Source organism: Carassius gibelio, chromosome A4 (assembly GCF_023724105.1).
Source record: "Carassius gibelio isolate Cgi1373 ecotype wild population from Czech Republic chromosome A4, carGib1.2-hapl.c, whole genome shotgun sequence".
NCBI classification, from domain to species: Eukaryota; Metazoa; Chordata; class Actinopteri; order Cypriniformes; family Cyprinidae; genus Carassius; species Carassius gibelio.
In genome coordinates this window covers 28,359,785-28,384,078 of record NC_068374.1, presented here as the reverse complement: position 1 = coordinate 28,384,078, position 24,294 = coordinate 28,359,785, and the positions used below count along the sequence as shown (strand labels likewise).

Here is a 24,294-nt window from a genome sequence, read left to right as displayed (position 1 = left end):
TTTTTTTTTTAGGAGTGTATGGCTCCAGAACATGTCAAATATAGCCCGCAATTTTGCCAGTGTGAGCTTGAGTTCTGTGTGAACTATTCCTTTAACAAATTACTTGATATATTACCAGTTCAGGCAACAGGTGGAATCAGCCATAACGCACTCCCACTGTTCCCGGGACCCCGAGGGCCTGACCCAGACCACCTCTATTTACATGAGAAGTTGTGTTTGTGCACAAACATAGCATACAATAGACTGACCTGCACACAAAAGGCCACTCCAGCAGGTGAAAGAACCTCAGGTAAAGCTGATCTGTCATCAGTTAGACATCAGGCCATTAGTTCATCTTATCTACTGATATCTGCTACGCCTGTTAACATAACCAAAGTCATGCACAAATAAACCTAGCAAACATTCGAATCACGTTAGCAATCCAGAAATAGACCTTGTGAGCCCATTCAAAACAAATAAGATGGTACATATTGGAAACTCTTAAATTAATAAACAAGTACAAATCTTACCTTAATGTGGTTACTGGTTCAAATAATGATGATAGTCCTGTAATTAAGGAAAAAATTTTATGTTAACTTACCAACATGTGTTGCCCTAAAAAGCTTTAGTCTTGCCATATCTCTGCAAATGTAGCAGCATGATCAAATGGAGTGCCATAAAAAGCGGCCTGATGTCTGATGGCCCAGAGCAGTTACACTGTGGCTCTTGACCCGGTGGAAAGGTCAGATGTGAATGCTGTATGCGAGACATTCTTCAGTAAAGCAGCCGTAAGTGAAGTGAAGTGCGTGTCATGCATGGTCGATAAGACAATAAAAGAGGGGTGTTTGAGGACGTTCTATAGGGATGTATCACTAGAAACATCTTAAGTTGTTTTGGATGGTGATGACGAGTGAACAATGTAGAAAAGAATATATATATATATATATATATATATATATATATATATATATATATATATATATATATATATATATATATATATATATATATATATATATATATATATATATATATATATATATGCTATTAAGATATGGCAAGTCTAAACTATCTGTTATAATAGGAAATGAAACTGTATATTAAAGATCAAACTGTGTGGAGAATGGTTGGATGAAAATATAATTAATAAAAACTAAATATATTTTCTTTTATTTAAAAATGTTTTCCTAATATTAAAAAAAGCATATTTTTCATTGCACTCATTTTTTTTCTAAAATAGCAGTAAAGCATTACTTTCATTATTTTAACATTACAAATTTTGTTTTATTTTTTTAAACAGTATTTTTCCTTTCCTGAATCATTCTTATTTTAATTTTAATTTTACATTTTTAAGTACTGTGACAAAGTCGTTTATGTATACACTAAGTAAACTCGTTCTTTGTGTTTAAGAACTTCCATTGCCAGAAAAGCCCAGCATGTTGACTTCCTCTGATGGAGGCAAACCCACTGACCTTTGACCTCCATGCAGCCGGCCAGACTTTTACCTCCACATTTTGTTAAGGTCAAAGTGTAACCAACACAAAGGATGTACCTCCCAGGCTGAGATGAAGTGTGAAATCTTTGCTCACTGTTTTTTCTCCACCGTCCTTGCTCTCTCACAACTAGATTAACTAATTTGCTGACTAGTTAAAGAATGTGCACAATCCCAAGATTTTCACCAGCAACTACTGAGATGAACTCAAAAGCAGCAGACAGGGAACAATCCATTTCATGCTATTAAGAGCCCTCATCATTATAAAAACAATAGTTCATCACCTACTATAAAATAATTAAATATAATGAAATAAAGGGGTCCTGCTCCAGTCAAGCAACAGACATGCTAACTTGAGCCTTCTCCAGTTTTCATAGACCTGGTTTCCATCAGAAGGTACCACCTGAGCTGTCTGTTCCCCTCAGTGCCAGCTCTGAATGTGTGTGCTGCAGACGACAGCTGGCAGGCCAAAGGCTCCATCTGCCGGCACAGACGAGAGAAGTTGACAACTAACACTCTCCATTCATTCATTCACTAAAGAGGACGCCAATTGAACACATTCCACTAAAAGCCTCCGGCTCTGCTAAAATCTATCCTGACGCTTAATCACTCAGTGCACCTCACTGTCAAGAGAGACACACGGCGGTCACTGCTTTGTCTCTGAGACATGTGCAGATTTACACCACACTTTATTACATCTAGAAGCTTTTCTCAAGAAAATGGGAAATGTACGACCTAGGGGTTCAAATGTCTGAGACCAAAGTTTTACTTTATTACTTATTTATTGCATTTTCCCTGTTAAATAATAAATAAATAACACAGTTTTTTTTTTAACTGTGAAGTCTAAATTGGTGCTGCTGTTAGACTTTACATATAAAAAAGTTTAGAGGCTTGAATGTGAACTATTGGAAACTGAAGTGGTTGAGAGTGACCTTTACCGATGGTTGTAAATCAGTGAGTGCATTTCTCTGTTCAACTGTTTATTTTACTTCCACACAGTTGTTATAGAAGAAATTCCTTTTCTCCACACGCCCTTCCGTCATATGGCGACAGCAATCCCAACCATGTTCTACAGGGGGTTTTGCCAAGCGGAGACACATGTCAAGTTTATGAATAGACCAACTTTTGGTCAGTACAGAATCTCTGTTCTTCTGTTGGCTGAACACTTAAATGTTTTTCCAGCAGAGGAAATATTTTCGGAGACACGACGTCCCTGTCACACACACACACACACACACACACACACACACACACATCTATATTGGTACAAATACAAACATACACGTACAACATACATTTATACACGGTCTCAGTGTAGCCCTGGTAAATTCAGCAATGCTTTTCAATATTAACTCGTTTTCATTAACAAATTAATGGAATGCTGGCCTCTGAGACAGGAAGTCTTCAAAAGATAGCAAATGGCTCACTGCAAATTCCTGATTTCCCCAAAAAAAACTGCTCAAGTGCAATCATTGTATAATCATTATACATGCAGTTTTGTGACCTGCGTTAACTGAGACCCAGAACTCAATTATCACAGCACAAACCAATTAGTTAACTGAATATTCAGATTCAGTACAACTTAAGCTGAACTTCTGGCATAATTGTTGATTACCATTAAAAAATGAAAGGAAAAAAAAGACGTCCTTCATTTTCAGTGCCACTCTGAGGCACTTACAGTGGAAGTGACGGATTTTTCTCAATTGTTTTTTGAGAATTTAAAAGCTTGTTATTTTATAAAAGTAACCAAGTTAATTAATCTGGTCAAATGTGTGTATAACGTGAGCTTTAAAGCTGTATAATTCATCAGTTTTAGGAATTTTAGGCTCTGCTGGTTTAACTGTCATGGAAACAAAGTTGTAAAATTGGATATAACTAAAAAGGTTATTAAATTATTTAATCATATTAAAATCATGTTTGCATTTAAATGCATGTCATTTGTGTGTCTATTCTATTGAAACAGTGAGTATTTAAACCGTTCTGGATTGGCACTATTCACGTCCATTGTAAATGCTTCAGTGAAACCCACATTTTGTCTCTTTAATATATTTTTCAATAAAATATATTGACGATTATTGCATTGTGGGATAGATAAATAACTTTCATGACATAAATAACTAGAAAATAAAGTAAAAATGTTTTTTTCATTTTGCCACAAATAATGTCAGTTGAGCTGAACTTGTAATAAATCTGCATATTCAAATAAATGAACTATAATAAGTGATTTAAAACATTTAATAATTATAAACCCAGAAAATAGTGTTGGGTCATATAAAATATATGTATTCTGTAATGCATTCTTACTTTAGCTAAACTCTTTACCTAGATTTGTATGTACCATAAATTCTTCATTCAAGTGTCTATTTCCTTTACGTTTCCTGATTTGCATTTTTCCATGACGATGAGGGTTTCATGGCTCATTGACTTGAGTTATTGATCAGTTTCTTTTGAAGTAAATCAGTATTCAGTCATGCGAGATAAGGACACACACTTAAGCTAATGCTACAAACGTTTCTCAAGCATTTCCCCATCACCTGTACTTTGGTTGGGTGCCTGGAGCAAAGGTCAGTCCCGGTGACCTTTGTTTAGTTTTAGGGCTGGGTGAGGGGCTGATTGGTGGGTCCTGTTGCATCAGGAATGTTTGGAATGTAAGATGATATAAAAGAAGTCAGGGAGGAGACACTAAACGTCAATGTTCTCACGATCTCCAAAACCCACAAAATTAGCAAGAAAGTCCTTTGCAAAACAATGCATTGCAAAGAATGATATAAATCTATTCAAAACATCATTCAATGTTGTGATCAAATTGTGATTATTGTCATTAATAATTGCAATTACAATTTCAAGGAAATAACCGACAGTTATGAATTTTGTCATAATTGTACAGCCCTAAAATACTTGTGTTAAAATGTTTTAATTTTTAAGGGAAAAAAAGACCCAACGTTATTCAACTGAGACATATTTGAGAACCCCGTTAAAACCCTATTAAATTTCCTGAGGGTTATATTCAAATGAGACACAATTGAGAAGGCCCCTGAGCATAAGCAATCTGTGAGAAATGATAATTATCATCATCACTTATCAGTTCTGTCGTACTTGAACATTAATATCAATAGCACCACTGCCAATAAAATGTCATTATATTGAAGAAACTGATTCCTTTCTTGAAAAGCTGAAAAAATAAGCATCTATATGGAACTGGCACTGGCACGGCTGGGGAGTCTTCTGGTTTATGTTTACATATTGAACCTGTAGAGAGAAAAGTTTTGGGCTTTGTTGATTGGAGCAAATGCTAACAGCTGCCAAATCTTACTACTCAAATAGGCAACCTGATGTATTTGCCAAATGCCCATTCACCATTAGTCAAGCAAACAGAGGTAGTAAAAAAAAAACACTGGATCGCCATGAAACACCTGCCAAAGCCAACAGAAGAACATCTGATTAAAGCAAAGTTAGTTTAACTCAGAAGGTGCCAAGTCAAGCTAGGGTTTAGTCTTTTGCAGTTGCATTTCTAATTCAAACTCATAGGTACTTCTATAAGAAGAAATATTATAACAGCATTAATTAACAATGGTATTTAGCAAGATTTTCATTCTGATCAGGAGAAAACTGAAGTACTTCATAAAATACAATTCCAGAGATTCACTATGTGCATAAACAATGTTATTAGGCAATTGATACAATTAAGAAAATGTACACACAATATGTATATCTTGTACGTATATTTTTCTTGACGTGAATTATGTAAATTAATGCCGTCTCGGTGTGTCTGTCTGGGCAAACTCTGGCAGCGTCGGAGCGCGTGAGCACTGCTCACAAGGACCCTGAAAGAATTCACTTTCTCTGGGCTGCTCCAAGATTTGTTTTGAAAAGAAGCCAGGGGAAAGTATGGAAGGCTAAGTGGAAGCAACTGAGCAGCGGTGACATCCTAAAGATTTGGCGTTCACTCAGTGCTCCCCGCTGCCTAGGGAGCCAGAGGCAAGTTTACTTGCTTTGGAGAGGAAGAGGGAAAAATAGAGTGAGTAAAAAGCGTGAATGAGGAAAAAAATGTTTTTTTTTTAGGTTTTTGTGAGCTGATAAGTGTTTACATGGTGCTTCTTAGCAACTGAATGTGGTATGTGTGCCAGGACCTGTGTTTGATTTAACAGTTTTCTGTTTTAGTCATAGGCTTTGTTTTTTTACAACAATGTATTTAAAATTTAGATTATATTATGTCATGATATATGCATTAATTTTAGTCATATATACGTTTAAAAATAGCCTATACGAATATTTTGTTAATTTAAAGATGCATAAACATGCACAGCACGTTACATACCAAGCAACAAGCATAGAGAACAAAACAAAGCTTGATCCTTTGGCTTCTTTTAAATCTATTTTTGTTGCTGTAGAAAGAATAAATGAAATAACCAGTCAAATTTGGTTGGAAACCACAAGATCCTGCACCCAAATCATGTCATATTGCATGTTATATGGCTTAAACAAGTAAAAATTTAGTTGTTTGAAATTTCATGGACATAATCCAAAGCACTGGAATACGATTTAAAACCCATCATGGTCACCCCACCTTGCATCTTAAGAAGAAATTGCTTGGTTGAAGGCATGGATTTACATTTTCAATTCAGAGTTTAAATCAAAAGAGCAGTTGTTCTGAGCAGCTTAATTCTCCAGAAGATTTTCCACGTTTCTGGGCAGCAGCACGGAGGGAAATTCCCATGGCTTCCTCTGCAGTTTGGCTAAGTTGTTCCAGTACAGAACCATTTTATTCTCAGGTATGCAAATCGTGAGTGCTTTGTAACCATTCTATATTTAACTCCGGGATCAAAGATACTGCCTTTCCTCCCATGGGCTACGGGAGAAAGGGGGCCAGCTAAGAACCTTAATCTTGTCTTTTCCTCCAGATGCAAGTCCTGCACAGGCTAAAACTACAAAGGCACAAATGCCCTCTGTCAGTTTTATGGTGTCAGCTCTTGAATATGCTCTTATAAAAGCTCATTTTCGCTTGACGGCATGAACCACAGAACTTGGCAAAGAAACAAGAGGCCCAGTGGCCACAATTTCACTCCACTTTCTCCTCGACATAATTGATCCCAGAACCTTTGGATGCCATACTGAACTTCCTTTCTCATAAACACACACCTCGGCCTATTAATTAATCATACGGCTAACATGTTGCATACATCCTCTACTTAAAGAATAAATGACCTTTAACCACATTTCCCTGTGTCGATATGATAGGGCTCAGTTCCAGATTCGGATTCATTATTAAACCTCACTCTCCTACACTACATAATCGGCTCGGTCTAAAATCCTTAAGATTTGCTTTACAACAGCAAGCCTAGTCCCAAGCTTGTCCGTCAAAGTTATGCTTCTGCATTCATCACCTACTAAAACTCTCCCAAAGCATCTGCTCAACCCTCGGACAGCTGCAGGGTCATGCACAGGACACAGGGTTCATCAGGATGTGTGCTCGAGATGCAAACTCAGGCAGTCAAAACAACCTGGCAGATTCAAAACAAACAGGGATAGAAATGAGGTTTTCCCGGCTCTAGAGATGCCGGGCTTGACTCTTCATTCCAATGCACCAGCTGCAGATGGACACACACATCCCCAATAACAGCACGTACTCCTAAACCAGACACAGCGGTTGTGGTGAGCCTCATCCCTTTGACACAGAGCTGCTTTTTAATTCCCTGTCCTTGGAAAAGAATGTCCTACCGAGGCTGGAAATGAACTATTTGAATAGCATAGATCACCGCCGGACACTTCCTGATAGCAATGCTAGGAATATCAAGGCGGATAGATCCTGGGGTTTATTTATGTTCAGCATGCTGGAGAGGTGGTGTGGTGATTGCCTGGTGGCATTCCAAAGCTCTGATGTCTCACAACTCCAGTTCAGCAAAAGCAGTGCAAGACGACAGTAGAGGGAAAGACAACCTGCACAATGTTCCCAAACAACGTAAAAGATAAACCATTTAGTTTAGTTTCAAAATGAGTGCCAATTTGTTTTTGGCTTGGTGCAAATGTCTTTTTTTTTTTCAAATGATTTTTTTTGTGATTGGTACAACCTGGGGCAAAATATATCTGAGTGCATTTGGAACCAATCAGACGAAAGGCGCACTTGGAACAAGCAGGGCCTGGTAGATGCTGAGTGTTGCCTTCAAGCTCGAGACCCCATACTCTCGGGCCTTCATGTGGTTTCTGTCAAATTGCATCATTTGGAATGAGGCCACAGGCAGACTCTGTCCCTCTGCCCCCACACTGCTCATTGAAAAAAGTAAATACTTGGCAGAAGTTAACAGAGCTGAAATGAGATCATTGACTTTTCTCCAGGAAAGGAGTCACAACACATCCATCAGACAAATCCCTGATAGAGCTGGCAGAGCTACACTACTCCACAAGTAATTTTTTGACTCTCACTTTAGTCCTTTGTCTTCCCTTTCTTCTTGGTTTCTACAACTGACCTGATTCTGACATCCGAATCATCCCAAATGCAGGGGAAAGGTGATTCTGACTTGAACAAGTCTGTGAGAGCTTAGGATGAAGCAATTCTTTCAGGACAATCAGCAAGTGCCTTCAAGAATCTATGATAAGTTAAAGCCTCCAAAGGCATCTCCTAATTCACTCTTGGTCCTTGAGGTGTGTCCAACTTAGGTAAAGGAATGGTGAATTTCAAAGGGCAAACATTTGTATCAAATTGATTCTGGACTTTGGAGATAGTTCAACCAAAAATGAAAATTCTGTAATGAATGTATGATTGGTAAAGGGGCTTAATTTAGTATCAAATTACTTTTTAAAGGGTTAGTTCTCCCAAAAATGAAAATTATGTCATTAATAACTCACCCTTATGCTGTTCCAAACATGTAAGGCCTCCTTTTATCTTCGGAACACAGTTTAAGATATTTTAGATTTAGTCTGAAAGCTCTCAGTCCCTCCATTGAAGCTGTGTGTACGGTATACTGTCCATGTCCAGAAAGGTAAGAAAAACATCATCAAAGTAGTCCATGTGACATCAGAGGGTCCGTTGGAATTTTTTAAAGCATCGAAAATACATTTTGGTCCAAAAATAGCAAAAACGACAACTTTATTCAGCATTGTCTTCTCTTCCGTGTCTGTTGTGAGAAAGAGTTCAAATCAAAGCAGTCTGGATATCCCGTTCGCGAACGAATCATTCAGTTCGCCAAATCGAACTGAATCGTTTTAAACGGTTCACATCTCTAATACGCATTAATCCACAAATTACTTAAGCTGTTAACTTTTTTAATGTGGCTGACACTCCCTCTGAGTTCAAACAAACCAATATCCCGGAGTAATTCATGTACTCAAACAGTACACTGACTGAACTGCTGTGAAGATGAACACCGAGCCGAGCCAGATAACGAACAATAGACTGACTCGTTCACGAGTGAAGAACCGGTTGCATCGGTGTTCGGATCACCAGTAGTTCTTTCGGACAGTTCGATTCAATAAACCGGTTGAAGAAAACGGTTCACCAGTTCTTTTGCGCTCGATGTAATGGCGTCATTGGCGATGATTGCCCTTGATTCAAGCCTTCGGTTTAACTGCGCTCATAACACTAGCGCAGAATCAGTTCAGAATAAATCACCAAAAGAATCAGTTCATTTCAGACGCTCTGTGTGTCGGTCTGCTTCACGCTGAAACACAAATGCACAGTATCATCAGCTCCTCGGTTCACAAATCGGACGCGTCCGACAGAAACGGTTCTTGACTCGTGAACGAGTCAGTGTTTTGTTTGTTATCTGGCTCGGCTCTGTGTTCATCTTCAGTTCTCTCTTAACAGTAGTTCAGTCAGTGTACTGTTTGAGTACATGAATTACTCCAGGATATTGGTTTGTTTGAACTCAGAGGGAGTGTCAGCCACATTAAAAAAGTTAACAGCTTAAGTAATTTGTGGATTAATGCGTATTAGAGATGCGAACCGTTTAAAACGATTCAGTTCGATTTGGCGAACTGAATGATTCATTCGCGAAGCGGATATCCAGACTGCTTTGATTTTAACTCTCTCACACACAGACACAAAAGAGAAGACAATGCTGAATAAAGTCGTCGTTTTTGCTATTTTTGGACCAAAATGTATTTTCGATGCTTTAAAAAATTCCAACTGACCCTCTGAGGTCACATGGACTACTTTGATGATGTTTTTCTTACCTTTCTGGACATGGACAGTATACCGTACACACAGCTTCAATGGAGGGACTGAGAGCTTTCAGACTAAATCTAAAATATCGTAAACTGTGTTCCGAAGATAAAAGGAGGCCTTACATGTTTGGAACAGCATAAGGGTGAGTTATTAATGACATAATTTTCATTTTTGGGCGAACTAACCCTTTAAGACCTCCACAGATTGAAGGAAGGAAATAAGGAGAAAACTAACACTAATAATTCATAAACCCTGGGAAATTCAAGGTTTCCTGCGCCTGCAACAAAGTTGCGGTCTTAAACAAGCAAGCATTTTCGGGGGAACACAGAGGCAGGTCTGTGCAAAGCCCCTGTAATCCCTCAAAGTCAGCACTGAGCTACAGTTAATGGCAGGCTATGAAGCAGGAAAGAAGGGGGCTTGAACACATGTACCCAAAGAAACCGTGAATGAGTGTGTTCAGTCTACATGGAGAGTCTAGTGTTTGTCCCAGGGTTTGAGGGAGGTGTTTATGTGTTGGATGTGGATCATGGATAGTGTGTTTGGGTTGTACAGAGATCTTTTGTTTGCTTTAGTGCTTTCATAGAGCAAACTAATGGGGCCAGTGGGACAAGATATAGTATGGCTTGCTTGGGGTGACACTTCAGTGGCAGGAAGTGAGGCGGACTGTCTGAACATGAAAACAGACTAACGGACGAGCTTTACCTATTCTGTGCATTAAAGCATTAATGTCTGGGCCAGAGACAAGACGTGACTCATTTCAACAGGATGTTTTGAATTCCAGCTACAAAAGAAAGGCTAGTCATGCTACCTACTAAGAGTGTCCTGCATGTTCATTTTTGCTTATAAATGACTAAACTGTTTGACTTCCGGGTGGGAGATGATATGGGGTTGAAAGCTGGTTTGAGATACTCCAGCTGCCAGTCCCCCCCAAATCCTCCATCTTTTGTTGAAAGTCCCCAACCCCCACCCGCGTCCCTCAGTCTAAACACACCTGACTTGTAAATATTCTTTATTGCATTGGTAACATAAACGCTCTCAGCGACAGGCCCGTTGGACAAATTTTTCCCACAATCTCAGAGTAAGGCCAACCACTCTGTTCTCTAAACAACAGCACTCCAAAGAGGATGGCGAGGCTGACTTAACCTCTCCTGACCTGAAGGACTTTCAGCAGCTCACCAAGCACACCTCTGCAGTTAACCCAAAGAGGACACACAGGGTGTCTACATTTCCTTATATGCTGATCTCCTGCAACAAAAATGTTAAGATGAGCAAAAAAGTTCAAGAAATAGTAAATTTGCTAGATATGCAAATTGCAAAATAACTCTACAATCTCTATTAATTTTGCATTAAAATGTACTTGCTCTCATTTTGTTTTAAACTCATAGCACATTCTCCCGTGGAATGCAAAAGGAGACATTTTGTAGATTTTCCAGATGTCCAAGCAGCTCTTTTGCATACAAAGTTTACACTTTATTTAGACAGTCTGCTTTGAACATTCTACTAATTATAGTTTTACTGTTAGTAGACCATCAAAATAAAGTGCTAGCATATCTTAAGCAGACAGTATACTAATACTCTAATGAGTGGTAGTTGCAAAGTTACTTATAATCAGCCCAATGTCTATATTGACTATCAAATTAAAGTAATACCTAATCAAAACATTGACCAGGGGCTGTCAAGCTTGAAGGACAAAGCAAGGCACCATACAAACAAATAGCACACTATATTAATGTCTTCTGAAGGTATAGCTTTGACTGAGAAAAATTGCTAATGTCATTCATTCTTGTGCATCCTGTGACCGACTACAACGTTCCAAGTTTGAAGCACATAAATAAATCTATGGATCATTTATACATATTTATTAAATGCTTTAAATTAAACAAAGAAACTAATTCATATAAGAAAAAAAAAGTAAAATATGTGAATAAAATTTACAACAACACATTATTCTTAATATCTCTTTAATCACACTGGTCAATATTAATTAAAATTCTATCAAAGTCAATCCATGTCTATATCTATATCTATATATATATATGTTATCTCGGGACAAAAATAGGCACTGCAAGCAGAGAGACCAAAAAAGCACCCTTAAAAGTCAGGCTACATTTGTGTTCAGACTAAACATTTGTCATCTGTTCCATTTTATTTCAAAGAATGCTTTGTTCTCCACTCTGTGCTTATTTTACTGCTCACAGGAGCACTTGCATAGCATTTTCCTCAAACTTCTTGACCTCCCTGTATCACATGTCACTTCAAAAACAACACTGCACTCTGAGAAAGTATACATATATATTTCATTTCCAATCACTGGACTTTCAATTGACATTGGGGTCCAACAAGTCAGAGACCACTAGTTCTTTTTTCCATTACAAATGATATCATCAGAAAAACAAATCTGAATTAAAATCTGAATTGACAAAAAAGGATATGAGAAATAATGTTTATGTTTGGTTTGTCCTTGTTTTGTTTTAATGACACCAGAAAGTTTGTGAAAATGAAATAAAAAGAAAATGAAAGCAGTCTCAAACTTTTGTACCGGATTGAAAATTACCACCAAGTGTTCAAAAAACAGTTTAGCCGAGTAAACTTCTTTGAAGCAATGTGAGCTCTTCAACTGACATAAAATTCAAGTGAAGAAGTTAAGGAGCAAACATAAGGCCATTCTAATCTGTTATCTGGACATTGATTTTGGATATTGCAACTCTGATATAGATGATATTGCTAAACATATATTAAACATATATATGGAACTGATAGTTCAGGAGTAACTTAGGAGTAGCATGACATCCGATTGGTCTTTTTCAAGTCCTATTAAAGTTCTTCATTCTTACTAGAAGGTGGTGATTGACCTGCTCCTCCGGATGCTTCCACCTCCTCAGAAGGACTGTCTTTTGCCCGGAAATTGAGAGAAGCAGAGTTTATGCAGTAGCGTTTCTTTGTTGGTCGAGGTCCATCATCAAAAAAGTGGCCCAGGTGAGCACCACACTATAAACAGAAAAAAAAATTAAAGAAGTTGTTTTCATAGAGGAGTATAAATGGGTGTAAATGTGGTTTTGTACCTGACTGCAGGTTGTCTCCACTCTGTGCATTCCGTACGAGAAGTCATCAGTTAGTGTAACAGAGTCCTTATTGATCAAATCAAAAAAGGACGGCCATCCTGCAAAAGCAGTCCAACATTGAGGGTTAAGTAAATCTTCATATGATCCCCAAGCCACCCTCCATCTCGTGCTGTGCAAGTTTAAGAGTTTTGTTCTCTTCCTGGCCTGTCCTGAGGTTGAAGCCCATTCTAAATCAAATCCTCACATTTTCTTGCTTCTCTATCCTTGTCTTTCACTCCAGCACAATGCAGGCTAATCAATCTAACCTTAATACAACACATTGCGTATGCTTACAATGCAAAGTACATTAAGGATTATTTGGAAAAGAACAACAGAGAATGTATGAAAAACTTGGACCTTTGGTTTGGAAAGAAAGTATTGCTAAATGGTGAGAAAATAAGTTTAGTGTTTACTGATGCTAAAAAATTCGCCACCATGATTCTTGGGTGTTTGGTTTCTGGCAAAACCATATATATTGGATCCTCCATAGACTACTGCATGGCTGGACGGCACATGAGATCATGAAGAAAAAAAAAATAAACCTCACTGAAAATGGTCAGTGTTATCGACAGAGTTACAGGCTGTCTCACAATCCTGTTTCCTTTATCTGGAAAATTTCTACCCAGTAACACGGGTGCAAGTGGAAAAATGGCTGCTCTGGCTCATGGGTGGTCCTGCACACAGCTCTCTGGGTAGGTGGAACGTCTGGAGGACAGGAACCTTGGGAGCTTACTATTACACAGCCTCTGCTGACATATTTGTTTTAGGTTTTTGACAAAAACCCCTACCAACTTTAAAGTACTAACTCCTGATTGCTGGTAGAGGGAAGACACTGCAAAGCAAACTCAATGAGCATTGGCAAGACTATTGGCAGTTCAGAGCACCGCTTTTTTCCTGATTATTTAAATACAGTCTTAGAGAGTATAAGAGACTTACAAAAAAAAAAAAAAAAAAAAAACCTTAAGAACTTTTTACTTGTACATAGCAAATTATCTGTATTGAGTGGTAGATTAAGAGTGTTAAAATATAATAAAAAACCTAATTATGCAATTTTACTTACTGTCCATAAGTGTAAGATGTTTTAAGGACCTGCAATTATCCTTTTCTAAATAATAATAGCAAATTAACGGAAAGAGTTGTTTGAGGACCAGTGTTAGAGATTTGGCAACCAAGGTTCCTTCATGCGCTTTATAATGTATATGATTTTACATGTCATAATGACATCGGCGTATGCCTCAGGAAGCAGGAGTCAGTTGCTGTGATACTAGGTGTGGTGAGAAACAGAAGTCAGTGTGGATACTTTCTCTCCACAACCCCTCGAACACCCAGAGCCAATCCTCCCTATACACAAAGTATGCATGTTGATGGGGCCTCCTTTCTCGCAAAGATGATTAAATTTGTATTTAGTTTTTGATTTTGACTACTAGCAATTATGAAAACATGAATGTTCCTTTCCTTTAATGCAGTGCACTGTTGTCTTTTCTACATAACATCCAAATCAGTCAAATCATGCTATGTGTTATACAACAACACCAAAAAAAAAGGAGTTAAATTGTGCGCTGAGCGGTGAAAGAGACACTATCCCCTAAGCGCTTTTCCGTGTGCATGAGAATCAATTTATATTTAATTTATATGGTGAAGCCTATGCAGTGCTTTATTTTTACATTTGATTATATTAGGCTATTATAGGTAAATTATTTATTTCATATATATATATATATATATATATATATATATATTGTATTTGTCCTATTGTTTGGGGTTGGGAAGCATTTAGGGATTTTTATGGACGCACAGACAGGCGCCCCCTGACAGAGTTCTGCTTAGGGCCCCCAGAAGTCTAGGATCAGCATTGTGAACACCCTTCTATACTGACCCCTTCTCTCTCATCCCTCTTAGGGAGGAGATGCTTGGCCGCAACTAGAAAGCCACAAAATTCCACTCAGACACGAGGAGCTCTAGGGGGAATATAGGAATCCTATGACTCAGACCGGGAGAATCCCGGCGGATCGCCACGGAGCTGATCTAATGGAGCTTTATTGCCAAAGCGAGTGGCCCAGTGAATGGAACATTGTAGTGTCCTTCTAACAAAACAGGAAATTGAGTCTATATGAGTCCAGGCTTCAGTATTGCCTGCAAATAGTGCAGCCCATTTGGCTCCCATCTCTATGTCGAAGACAAAAAAAAAGATTCAACTCCAGCGAAAATCTGATTTTTCAACACGGGCCCAGGTGTCTCTCATTTCAGCTTGATTTCTGTAAAGAATTCTTGCATACACATTCTACTTTGTTTGGAGAGCAAATAAAAATAGCACGAGTAACACAGCAGAAGCGTGTGATTTGGAACTCAGATCTGTAAGAGATCAACAATCCGTTGCTGCAATATATTATAATTATTACATTGTATACACTCAGCGGCAACTCAACATTCACTTAGTCGGAGCTGAGTCTTTTTATGCTTAAAAACAAAACATTTAATGTACATCTTAAACTCGTAACAGAAAGTATACCACTGCAACTACAAAAGCCATATTAGAAGCAAGATGGGAAGCACTTCCAGGAAACATCCAATTCATAAAAACTATAATCTGCATTTAATGCTTATTTGCACACCTGCATTAAAATGAAAGTGACTATACTTTATTAATAACACATTCTTGCATTCAAAAACAGATAGAGTGGATGAATTGCAAGAAGCTTTTTCCTTTTTTTTTTTTTTTTCTAAGTTGAACTATGTATAAATGCAACATTCATTGTAAAAGACACAAAAAAATAGTGAGGAGCAATGCAAAAACTACTTTGTCTTGTCTAGTCAGTTATTGTTGGCCAATATAACAAAACATCTTTGAACTGTCTTCATTTGACTTTTCTCAGCAAATATTGTTTTAAGAGATTATTTGTGATTGCCATTTTTGTAAGTCATTAATTAAAAGAAATATATATATATTAATAATAAAAAAAAACTCGGCATACTGTTTCTCTGTGAGACATACCTTAATTCAACAAAGCTGTTCTCTATTTGTGAAGGAAGAATGTTTTATGTGCACAAATTAAGAACTGGAGGGTTCCGAAAGATTATGGATGCCAATATAATATATTTTGTAAGATCTTTAAGTCATGGTATGGTTTGCTGTAGGTGCTGTCACTCAAATATAAAGGAGCATGTGAGCTTTCATGCCCCACACTTGCATCCTATTATGCAGCTGACTGGATTTACATTCGTCCTTGCAATCAATCATAAAGGAGGTTGAGGTTGAGGTCAAATTCTCCCTTACTGAGATGGACAAGAGAAGAATGAGGAGTGAAGAGCATTATCTATATATATTTTACTCGCTTTGAGGAAAAAAAATGAAGCTTAGTCTTGTAACATTATGTACACCATTATCAAAAGATGTACTGTAGCTTTTCTGAAATAGAAATAAAGCATTAAAACAAAAACTCATGTCATATTATCTATTATGATTTTTATTATATGTGAGTGCAGAACCATACCTGATCCAGAGTCGAACTTCTTGTCAGACCTGCAAGGACAGTAAGGCGTCAATAACAAAATATTGACTATCAAATGTAAAAGTACCACAAAAAACCTTTTGATTTCTAAATCAAAACTAAAGATTATACCGTGGGCATGTTAAAGATGGGTCATTATGGACACTCACGTGAAAAGAGGGGCACCGCAAACGACACATTGGTAGATTCCTTCCTCTTTATTATCTGTATATTTTCCTGTGAAAGCACTAGGGATGAAAACACCAAAAACCATGACTTTATACACTAAAATTATCAACTATGGATACTGTTAGCTTAATAAAAGATAATGGTCAGCACAATAAAAGTTCATCAATAAATGCTAATCTATATTACTGCTTATTTCAAAGTGCATTTCAGTTTCCCATGCTCCGTGTTTGTTTATACAAAAAAATAATCTAGATAAGTTGAGAAGGATTTGTGGGTGAACAGAGTAACATTCATCAGAATGCACTTTTCAGGTTCCTTGCGCTCTTCTCACAGGCTAAGGCACTTTTCACATTGCTACTGCCAATGGGCCGATAAATACTTTCACCAACTGTGTTTTACTACTGAGAGGGAAAGAGGGTGAAAGTGTCAGTGTTTTCACTTCTATGCTACATCCTCAACATCTATCTCATTGCCATGGTTCATTCAGAAGAGAACGTGTTTCTATCAGCCAAAGCATAAAAGAAATCTGTACGGAGAATGTTCGGTCTATTGACATTTCGCAGCATTATTTGACTAGAACAACATTTCCAAATCCAGTGTTTCTCATTGCCACTGTTTGGACACACCTACTCGATCTTTATTACATTTCACCTTTTAAAATTATTATTATTATAATTATTTAGAATAATATGTTACCTCGTTGCCTGCTTTTGCTTCACAATCCAGTTATTGAAACAAAAACAATTACTTAATACAAGAAACTATATTATAAATAATTATAAATTAATTATATTCAATTATTAATGTTAGTAGTACATTTATAATGCATGGTAGATTATTTATTTTATTTTATAAACATTTAATTGTTTTGTATAATATATATAGTATGTATAATTTGTAGAAAACTGAATAATATACTTTATGAATAATTTATATATAAATCTGCAGTTTATGTTTTTTAAGTTAATGATTAACTTATTAATCAAAATAGGTCCAAACTTTTGACTGAAAGTGTATTTTAGTTATGGTGGGTCACCCACCTCTCTGTGCCCTTTTCCTGAGTTACATGGTACTGCATTGGGGTCAGTCGCTTCCTCAGCTCCTCCTCGGGGAACGTCTTGGGCCATGTCTTCTTACTTCGGCATGTTCCTAAAGGGAAAAACAAGTGACGTAAGGCAAGCATTTAAGTTTTTATAAATCACAAAATAAAAGTAGTGCTAAACCTCCAGAATTATTAGAAACCAAACAACAGGCACTCTAATCAAGGTTTCTATGAGACTACTTCCAAGCAGGAGTCAGCAGCACGTTTGTCTGGTTACTTTGGTTGCAAATGATTTGGTTTGGCTGATGATAAAGGATGTCTACTTGAATTCCTGACTTGACTCTTGCCTGGGAAAAAAAATCAGTGTCAGTGACACACACACACACACACACACACACACAATCCAAATGCTCCATCAGTAATGTGCTACAGCCAAAGTATTACGCTGAGGCAAATTCGATTTTCCCTTCATAACATACGTGGTGAGTTATGACATTCTAGATAAACGCTCATGTTGGCTGTTCATACAGAAGGCAGTGATCTTGACTGCTACACTTGGCCCATAGCTTTACAACAGTGCTGACCTCTAGAAGTCAACCTGAGAAGTGAGTAACTGTCACCAGATAGACTTTCAAACTTAATTCATTAAATAATGACACAACTTCTACTGATATTAAACTTCAAAACATCAGCCTGGGGAAAAAAATTCAATATCAAAAATGAGCCTGAAATTCTGGCAACCGTAAGGTCCTCCGAAGAAGCATTGCAGCCATGTTCTTAAAAGGGGCCAGATGTCCATCTGTACGCCATTTAGTCCCCGGGACACGCAAGAGTTTTAAATAGCATACAATTCTACTGCAATTTCCCATTACAGAGTGTTTTCTCCCTCCTTTCCACCTTTTTCTCCAGCTAATAACGTTTTTTTCACTCCTGTGTTCTGCTCCTGTATTGTTTGGCTAGTTTTACAGCTTGTGTTCTGGTGAGAGCGGGTCTCCCTTCACTTAAGACTATGTGGAGAATTCCTCTCGACAAGATTGAAACCATGTGAATGGAGGAAATAATGGGGTCTTTAAAGGTCCCTCTGGTGAATGGGCTCCATTGATGGGCCCTGCTCTGTCCAGTGAGTACAAAGTTACTTCTGACAAACGTGGGGGAAGAGGGGAGGAGAGCGTAAGGAGGAGGGGGTCGGCTCCCTGCAGGACTCTCCCGTATTCCTTTCGTCTTCTGGATCCTATTTGTGAGACAGAGAGAGAGAATTCCAATTTTTTGTTTATGGAGGGCTCTGAAAACTATTTATACTGTGAAATAGAGGGAGGGGGGAAGGGGAAAACGTGTTTTATTTCTTGGTTTGTCTAGAAAAGCCTCTAAGGAGGCATTTAAAGAAATTCAGGAATTTGGTCTTTTTCACCCCCTGCAAATGATTTAGTTTTGGTACACCCAGAGGTCACGCAACAAATCAGCACCTTGTTCCAACATCCGTCCTCTATATCCTCAAGTGAAAGTTATTTCCTAATTGGAAGCATGGTTTGTTTTTAACACACCATGCTTCCACCAAAAATATCCTATCTTCCCCCAGACATTTTTCACACTTCTTCTCACCAATTCTCAACTCATCGCTTTCAAACTTTGTGCTAGTGCTTGCAACGCTGTGCTGTAGTAATAATATTCAAACATTCTGGTTAACCCTTGTACTTTCACACTACCAATGTTCCTGTCACGTAGTAGCACTCATACGTCACTCTATACAGGTAATAAAATGATTTTTGGGTTACTACACTATTTTTTTCAATAATGGAAAATTCTAAAATGGTTGCCTAAGAAATAGGTAATTATAATATCAACCTTGAAAAATATTAATCTCAGTAATGTCAGCCTTATTAAGCATTCTACTTTTTTTTTTTTTTTACTTTAGAATAATTTTTAGCTGACATTGGTAGAATGTTTAGCACTTAAAATTCACCTAACTGTAATGATGTCACCATAATATCATCATATTTGCAGTATGACTTGCAACATTTCTTCTTACTCACAACTATTCAATCATATAACTGTGTTAATTATCATTAAGTGAAGGCAGATTTTTATTTACACACAAATAAAACTTTAACGTTACTCTTTTGTTACTTTCAAGCATTATTATTTCATTCAGGAAATGCAAATCCTGTTGTGTTTTATCATTTTGACAAAGAAACACCCAATTATTGATATCAATCTACTGATGCATCTTAATAAAAGTTTTAACATGCACCAATGATTACTTTACAAAAATGAAATTAGATACAACTGGTCATAAAAATCCCTCAGAATACACCGTTTCAAATGTGATTGCCATCTAAAGTCCTAAAATTAAAAATGCAAATACAAATGCAATCATTAGTAGAACTTAAAATAATGTTAAAGCTTGACTGATCATGCAGGCTGAAAAAAAGGTAAAACAGTGAGTTAGGCATTATTCCTCGAGCAACTGAAGAGCTAAACAGAGGGAAAAAAGAACAAAGCGAAAAGTGACATTTCAGGGCAAGGGGTCATCAGATGCAGAAAAACCAACTTAAGCATCAGGGGGAACCTGATATCTGGAACCTACTATTTAGGAAATTATCTAAAATGTTGGTAGCACTTTATTTTACAGTCCTGTTCCTCATCTACATACTATGTACTTATTGTAGTAATTACAATAACTATGTAATAACTAGGTACTAACCCTGAACCTACCCCTAAACCTAACCCTATCCCATGTAGTTACCTTGTATTACCTGAACTTTCTTAGATAAATACACTGTAAGTACATGTTAGTACACGTACTGTAAAATAAAGTGCAACCAAAATGTTACCAAAAGTATAACTTATTCACCTATTGAGCAGTTTATGCATTTAGGTGAAGACAATCAAAGTAAAGAATACATTGTCCACTGATAAAGCTCAGGCTGCCTAAATCCAAAGTTGGTTTCTCCACAAGTGTCAATCAAACAAACACACACCCCTTGCACAATGCTCACACATGCGTGTGCACACATATAAAGGCATTGAGGAAGCAAAGCACACTGCACACACACACACACACACACACACAGCATCCAGGTGACCTGAAGGGAGCCCGCAGGCCTTGAGTTTTACAGGTTGGCCTTTGCTGACCAGATGCAGTAGATTGAACCCGGACATGGCTGCAGCCGATGCTGCTGGGAGAACAGAAACAGCGGCGAGACAGGAGCCGCCTGCTAAAACACCCTCCTATCACTCAGGCTAAAAAATAATAAAGACAAACATAGGCGAGGAGGGAGAGGAAGGAGAAAAAAAAAACACAACATAGGTCAACACAGATGTCAGTCACAGAGATGGACACTTAGAACAGCCTATCACGGGACGGCTGACACTTCTCATGCAAGGAAAAGACATGTAAATGATAAAGATGTAAAAACAAATTACCCACAATTCAACTGAAAACCTTGTAGACTTAAGACATTAACTTACATAAATAACCATTTCATGTACATCTCAATGTATAATATTAAAAAGCTTAATAAAAGAAAAGTGCCACATTGATTTTTAATTTTAATAAAGGCTTTTTAATATTATACCTGACAGGAGCTCATAAATAAAATAAATGTTAAGCCAAAGATGCAGCCATTATTTGTTTATTTATTTTTGATTGCTGACAGTCTAATACATATGGAAGCCCATTTTATGTCAAGTTTAATGAGCTGGGTTATTCGTTTAAGAATTCAGAGCCTTGAGAAGACACAGGGGAAAAAAAAGCGCAGAAGCACTTTGCATAGAAAACAGATAAAAAGCTGCCATCACCGAGCTTCTCAGCTGTTTCTATGGCTGTAGCACGTCAGTTGTGTGTCTGTGGGCCATAAACAGAAACCTAAACCTGTAATTCAATTTATCCTAATACACATTAGCAACTTTGCTAATATCTCAGAACACTTGCATTTGTACATAATCCCCTAAACCAATGCACGACACGACAATCAAGTCTGCTTCTCATTTAAATATCGCACTGGTTACAGTACCTAGTGTAGTGGGTGGAATCAGTGCTAGGAACGGTCTTGTGGACTTATGGAAACGACTGCATTGGAGCAGGGCCATGGTTGCATGCGGGGCCATGGATCGGAGAAGACGGCGAGCCATCCTGGCCTACGGGCAAACTCGAGCGCACACTGAAGAATGAGGGAAGGTTTTTAAGACCTTCTCCAAGCCTTGTTGTAACTATAAAGATATGAAAAATGTAGCTTTAAAAATATTGAAGCCCCAGAATTGTGGGAAATCACAGCTGAACTACAGAAGCAATAACAGGCAAAGCTACAGAGCGCTGCTGAATGAGAGGGCGAAGCTGCGGTTTGTAAGGAATGAGGTCCATCTAGTGGTCATGCAGGTGTGTGAGGAACAAGAGAGAAATCTTTTCATTTACTGCAACAAGGAAAGAGGAGAACAGTACAAATTAGAAATGTACATCAGAAAGAGCTTCAAATTTGAAAATTTTGCCATTAAGCACTTATTTTTACGGTGAAGGAAAAAAAAATATTTGAATGTTTGCATTATATTTGGCATCTGCCACCAAACAAGCTCTGCTCCCATGTCACATTATGAGCCAACTTTTTTTTTTTTTATCAGCTTGCCCATAAGGACTTTTAGTATATGTATGAAGTCAGTTCTCCTCAAATTCACAGTGCAACCACCAGTTAAAATTATTTAAAAAATATGTGACATTAAAATAAATGCATGTTGGTTTGATATTTTGGCCTCGTTTTCACTAAATTTCTGCTCTGTAGATGGATGTATCATGTTTCATAATGAAAACATTTTGATATTACAAATATATTATATTAAAATATTACATTTTTGTATATATCACACCACTGGCCAAAATAAAATAAACAAGGCAACCATGATTATTTTTGTATTTCAATTCAGAATTAGTACAGTAAATGAATCCAACAGCACTGGCACTCAAATGACTCTTCTTCAATCGACTGGTCTGTACGGTTTTAACACATGATCAAATACAGTCACAAGGAAGGTCACATTTAAAAAATACCCAGCAATCACTTCCAGAGAGAACTATAAACAGAGCTCAGATTACAGTTCTGCAGATTTCTGTAAAGCAAAACTGGAGCTTATTTAGAGAGAATCTCCTTCTTATCAATATCAACAATCCCCCCTTATCTACAAAATGAGTAGATCTCCCAAGCAGGCAAAATAAGTGCATTTGAAGCCTCTCACCAAATATATCAAGTGCTCTGAATATCAATGCAGTTTATAAATAAAGCATGCTTGATACTTTGAGTAGAGTCATAACTATATAAGGCCATAAAGTGACAGACGAGGGCTAAAATGTTTTAAAAGCAGATCAGATCTGTGTAAATGATTGCAGGGCCAATGTGAACAACTATTAAGTGAATGCGGGCAAATGAAAGCATGGATATCTAAAGCATGTAAATCTAATACAATTTCATCTATATCATTACATTAAATGTTCATCGGATGACTGAACATCCTGACAGGCGTTTAGAAGTTTATTAGATAGGTGTCAGTACTTTAGAAATAAACATGACATAAAATATTAATGTCTCTTAATGGTCTGCGCTTACAAAAAAAAAAAAAATTGGAAAAATGGAATGGCATGATACTGTGGTGTTTACATCATTGTATCATAGCAGTCCAATAGTAGGCTACTTTTCTTTTCTGTAACGGCGTGGTTTGCATAAACAAAACGTTACGTAATAATGCTTCGCTGCTATGACATCACGTGGGAGGATACATAGTCTATACATAGTATACAAGTATAGTATACAAGTGTAACTGATAGGCCTATGCTTCTTATGGAAGACTATTTCCTGTGGCAATTTACGTAATATATTGTCATAATAAAATAGAAGCATAAAAAAAAACAAATAAACAGATGAAACAAACGCATAAATATGTCATACATTTCAACTGCGTCAATTTTTAAACTGACAGTGAAGTATAACGGGGTTGAGTTACACATACAACGCGTTGTCATAGGGACCCTGTTAGCTACATTACTTAAAAAGTGCGTGACAAAAAAAATAAAAATAAACATATAACAAGTAGTTACACGTACCAGAGAGCAGAAATAGCGTTAAAGCCCAGTAGAACAGTAGACTAGAGAGTGAAGGGAGACCGCGGGGAGAGCAGTGCATTTGTCAAACAGCGACACAGTCGTGTACTTCTTAGGTAATGACAAATGCATTCTGGGAAATTCCTCTCGCCTGGCAGACGAGCTCTCTAAATATGCACAATGCGTTGTTTGCGCACATAGTTAACTCAGCGCGAGGCAGTAAGCTAATTACGCCATTAGACTGTACCAAAATATAGGTTATCGTTTTGTTATCGTGTCTGAACAGACGTATGAGAACCCTAGGTAGATTTTGATTTGCATGTCATCATCACATGCTACTTCTTTCGGAATGAAGCTGCCAGTACCTTCTGGTCTGGTCTGTGATCAAACAGCTAGTGAAATGCGAAAAGCTGAAGCTTTTAAAATTAATCTACTGTAATTTACCATTGTGTGGTTAGCAATATGTTAAATGTTCAACTCTACGTTTGTAGGCTATGGTTATTTTAGTGGTGCTTATTTTTTACTTAAACTTTATTATTAATATGATTCTTATTGTTATATTAAGTACTTCTACATACAAGAAAAAAAAAAAAACACCCAACAACAACAAAAAGAAAATAATACCCCAAGGATCCTTTTAGATTGGCAAAAAACTGGGAATAAAACAGATATTAAGAATTAAATATATATTCAAGTGGATATAAAGTTGAAAAAAACATTTTTTTAATTAGCATTTTGATTGAATAGCTTCTACTTTTTC

The 24,294-nt window shown here is 37.3% G+C and overlaps 1 protein-coding gene across 10 annotated transcripts; it reads right to left on the bottom strand.

Annotated features, from left to right (window-relative positions):
• LOC127975961 (methionine-R-sulfoxide reductase B3, mitochondrial-like) lies at positions 1-23,720 on the bottom strand. 10 transcript variants are annotated; one of them, XM_052580062.1, is made up of 9 exons: positions 23,538-23,683; positions 21,466-21,661; positions 17,451-17,559; positions 16,392-16,469; positions 16,225-16,253; positions 12,695-12,792; positions 12,467-12,620; positions 510-546; positions 1-358 (listed from the first exon to the last, which is right to left on the bottom strand). In XM_052580062.1, exons 2-9 carry the CDS (start codon positions 21,581-21,583, stop codon positions 340-342), a joined length of 642 nt encoding a protein of 213 aa, XP_052436022.1. In that variant the 5' UTR covers positions 21,584-21,661; positions 23,538-23,683; the 3' UTR covers positions 1-339. The 10 variants fall into 10 exon arrangements, with proteins under 10 accessions (XP_052436022.1, XP_052436005.1, XP_052436011.1 ...); XM_052580045.1 differs by lacking the exons at positions 1-358; positions 510-546; positions 21,466-21,661 and adding exons at positions 10,637-10,877; positions 20,536-20,692 and having other exon boundaries at positions 23,538-23,697; XM_052580051.1 differs by lacking the exons at positions 1-358; positions 510-546; positions 23,538-23,683 and adding exons at positions 10,637-10,877; positions 20,536-20,692 and having other exon boundaries at positions 21,466-21,607.
• Between the last annotated feature and the right edge of the window lie 574 nt (positions 23,721-24,294).

What these genes read in the sequence shown, in the direction of transcription:
- LOC127975961 (XM_052580029.1), bottom strand. Translation starts at nt 21,583, where the DNA reads ATGGCTCGCCGTCTTCTCCGATCCATGGCCCCGCATGCAACCATGGCC. An exon ending in GAAGTTCGACTCTGGATCAG is followed by an intron (nt 12,793 to 16,224) that starts GTATGGTTCTGC and finishes CTGCTTTTGCAG; the next exon opens with GATGGCCGTCCTTTTTTGAT. An exon ending in TGGAGACAACCTGCAGTCAG is followed by an intron (nt 12,621 to 12,694) that starts GTACAAAACCAC and finishes TTCTGTTTATAG; the next exon opens with TGTGGTGCTCACCTGGGCCA.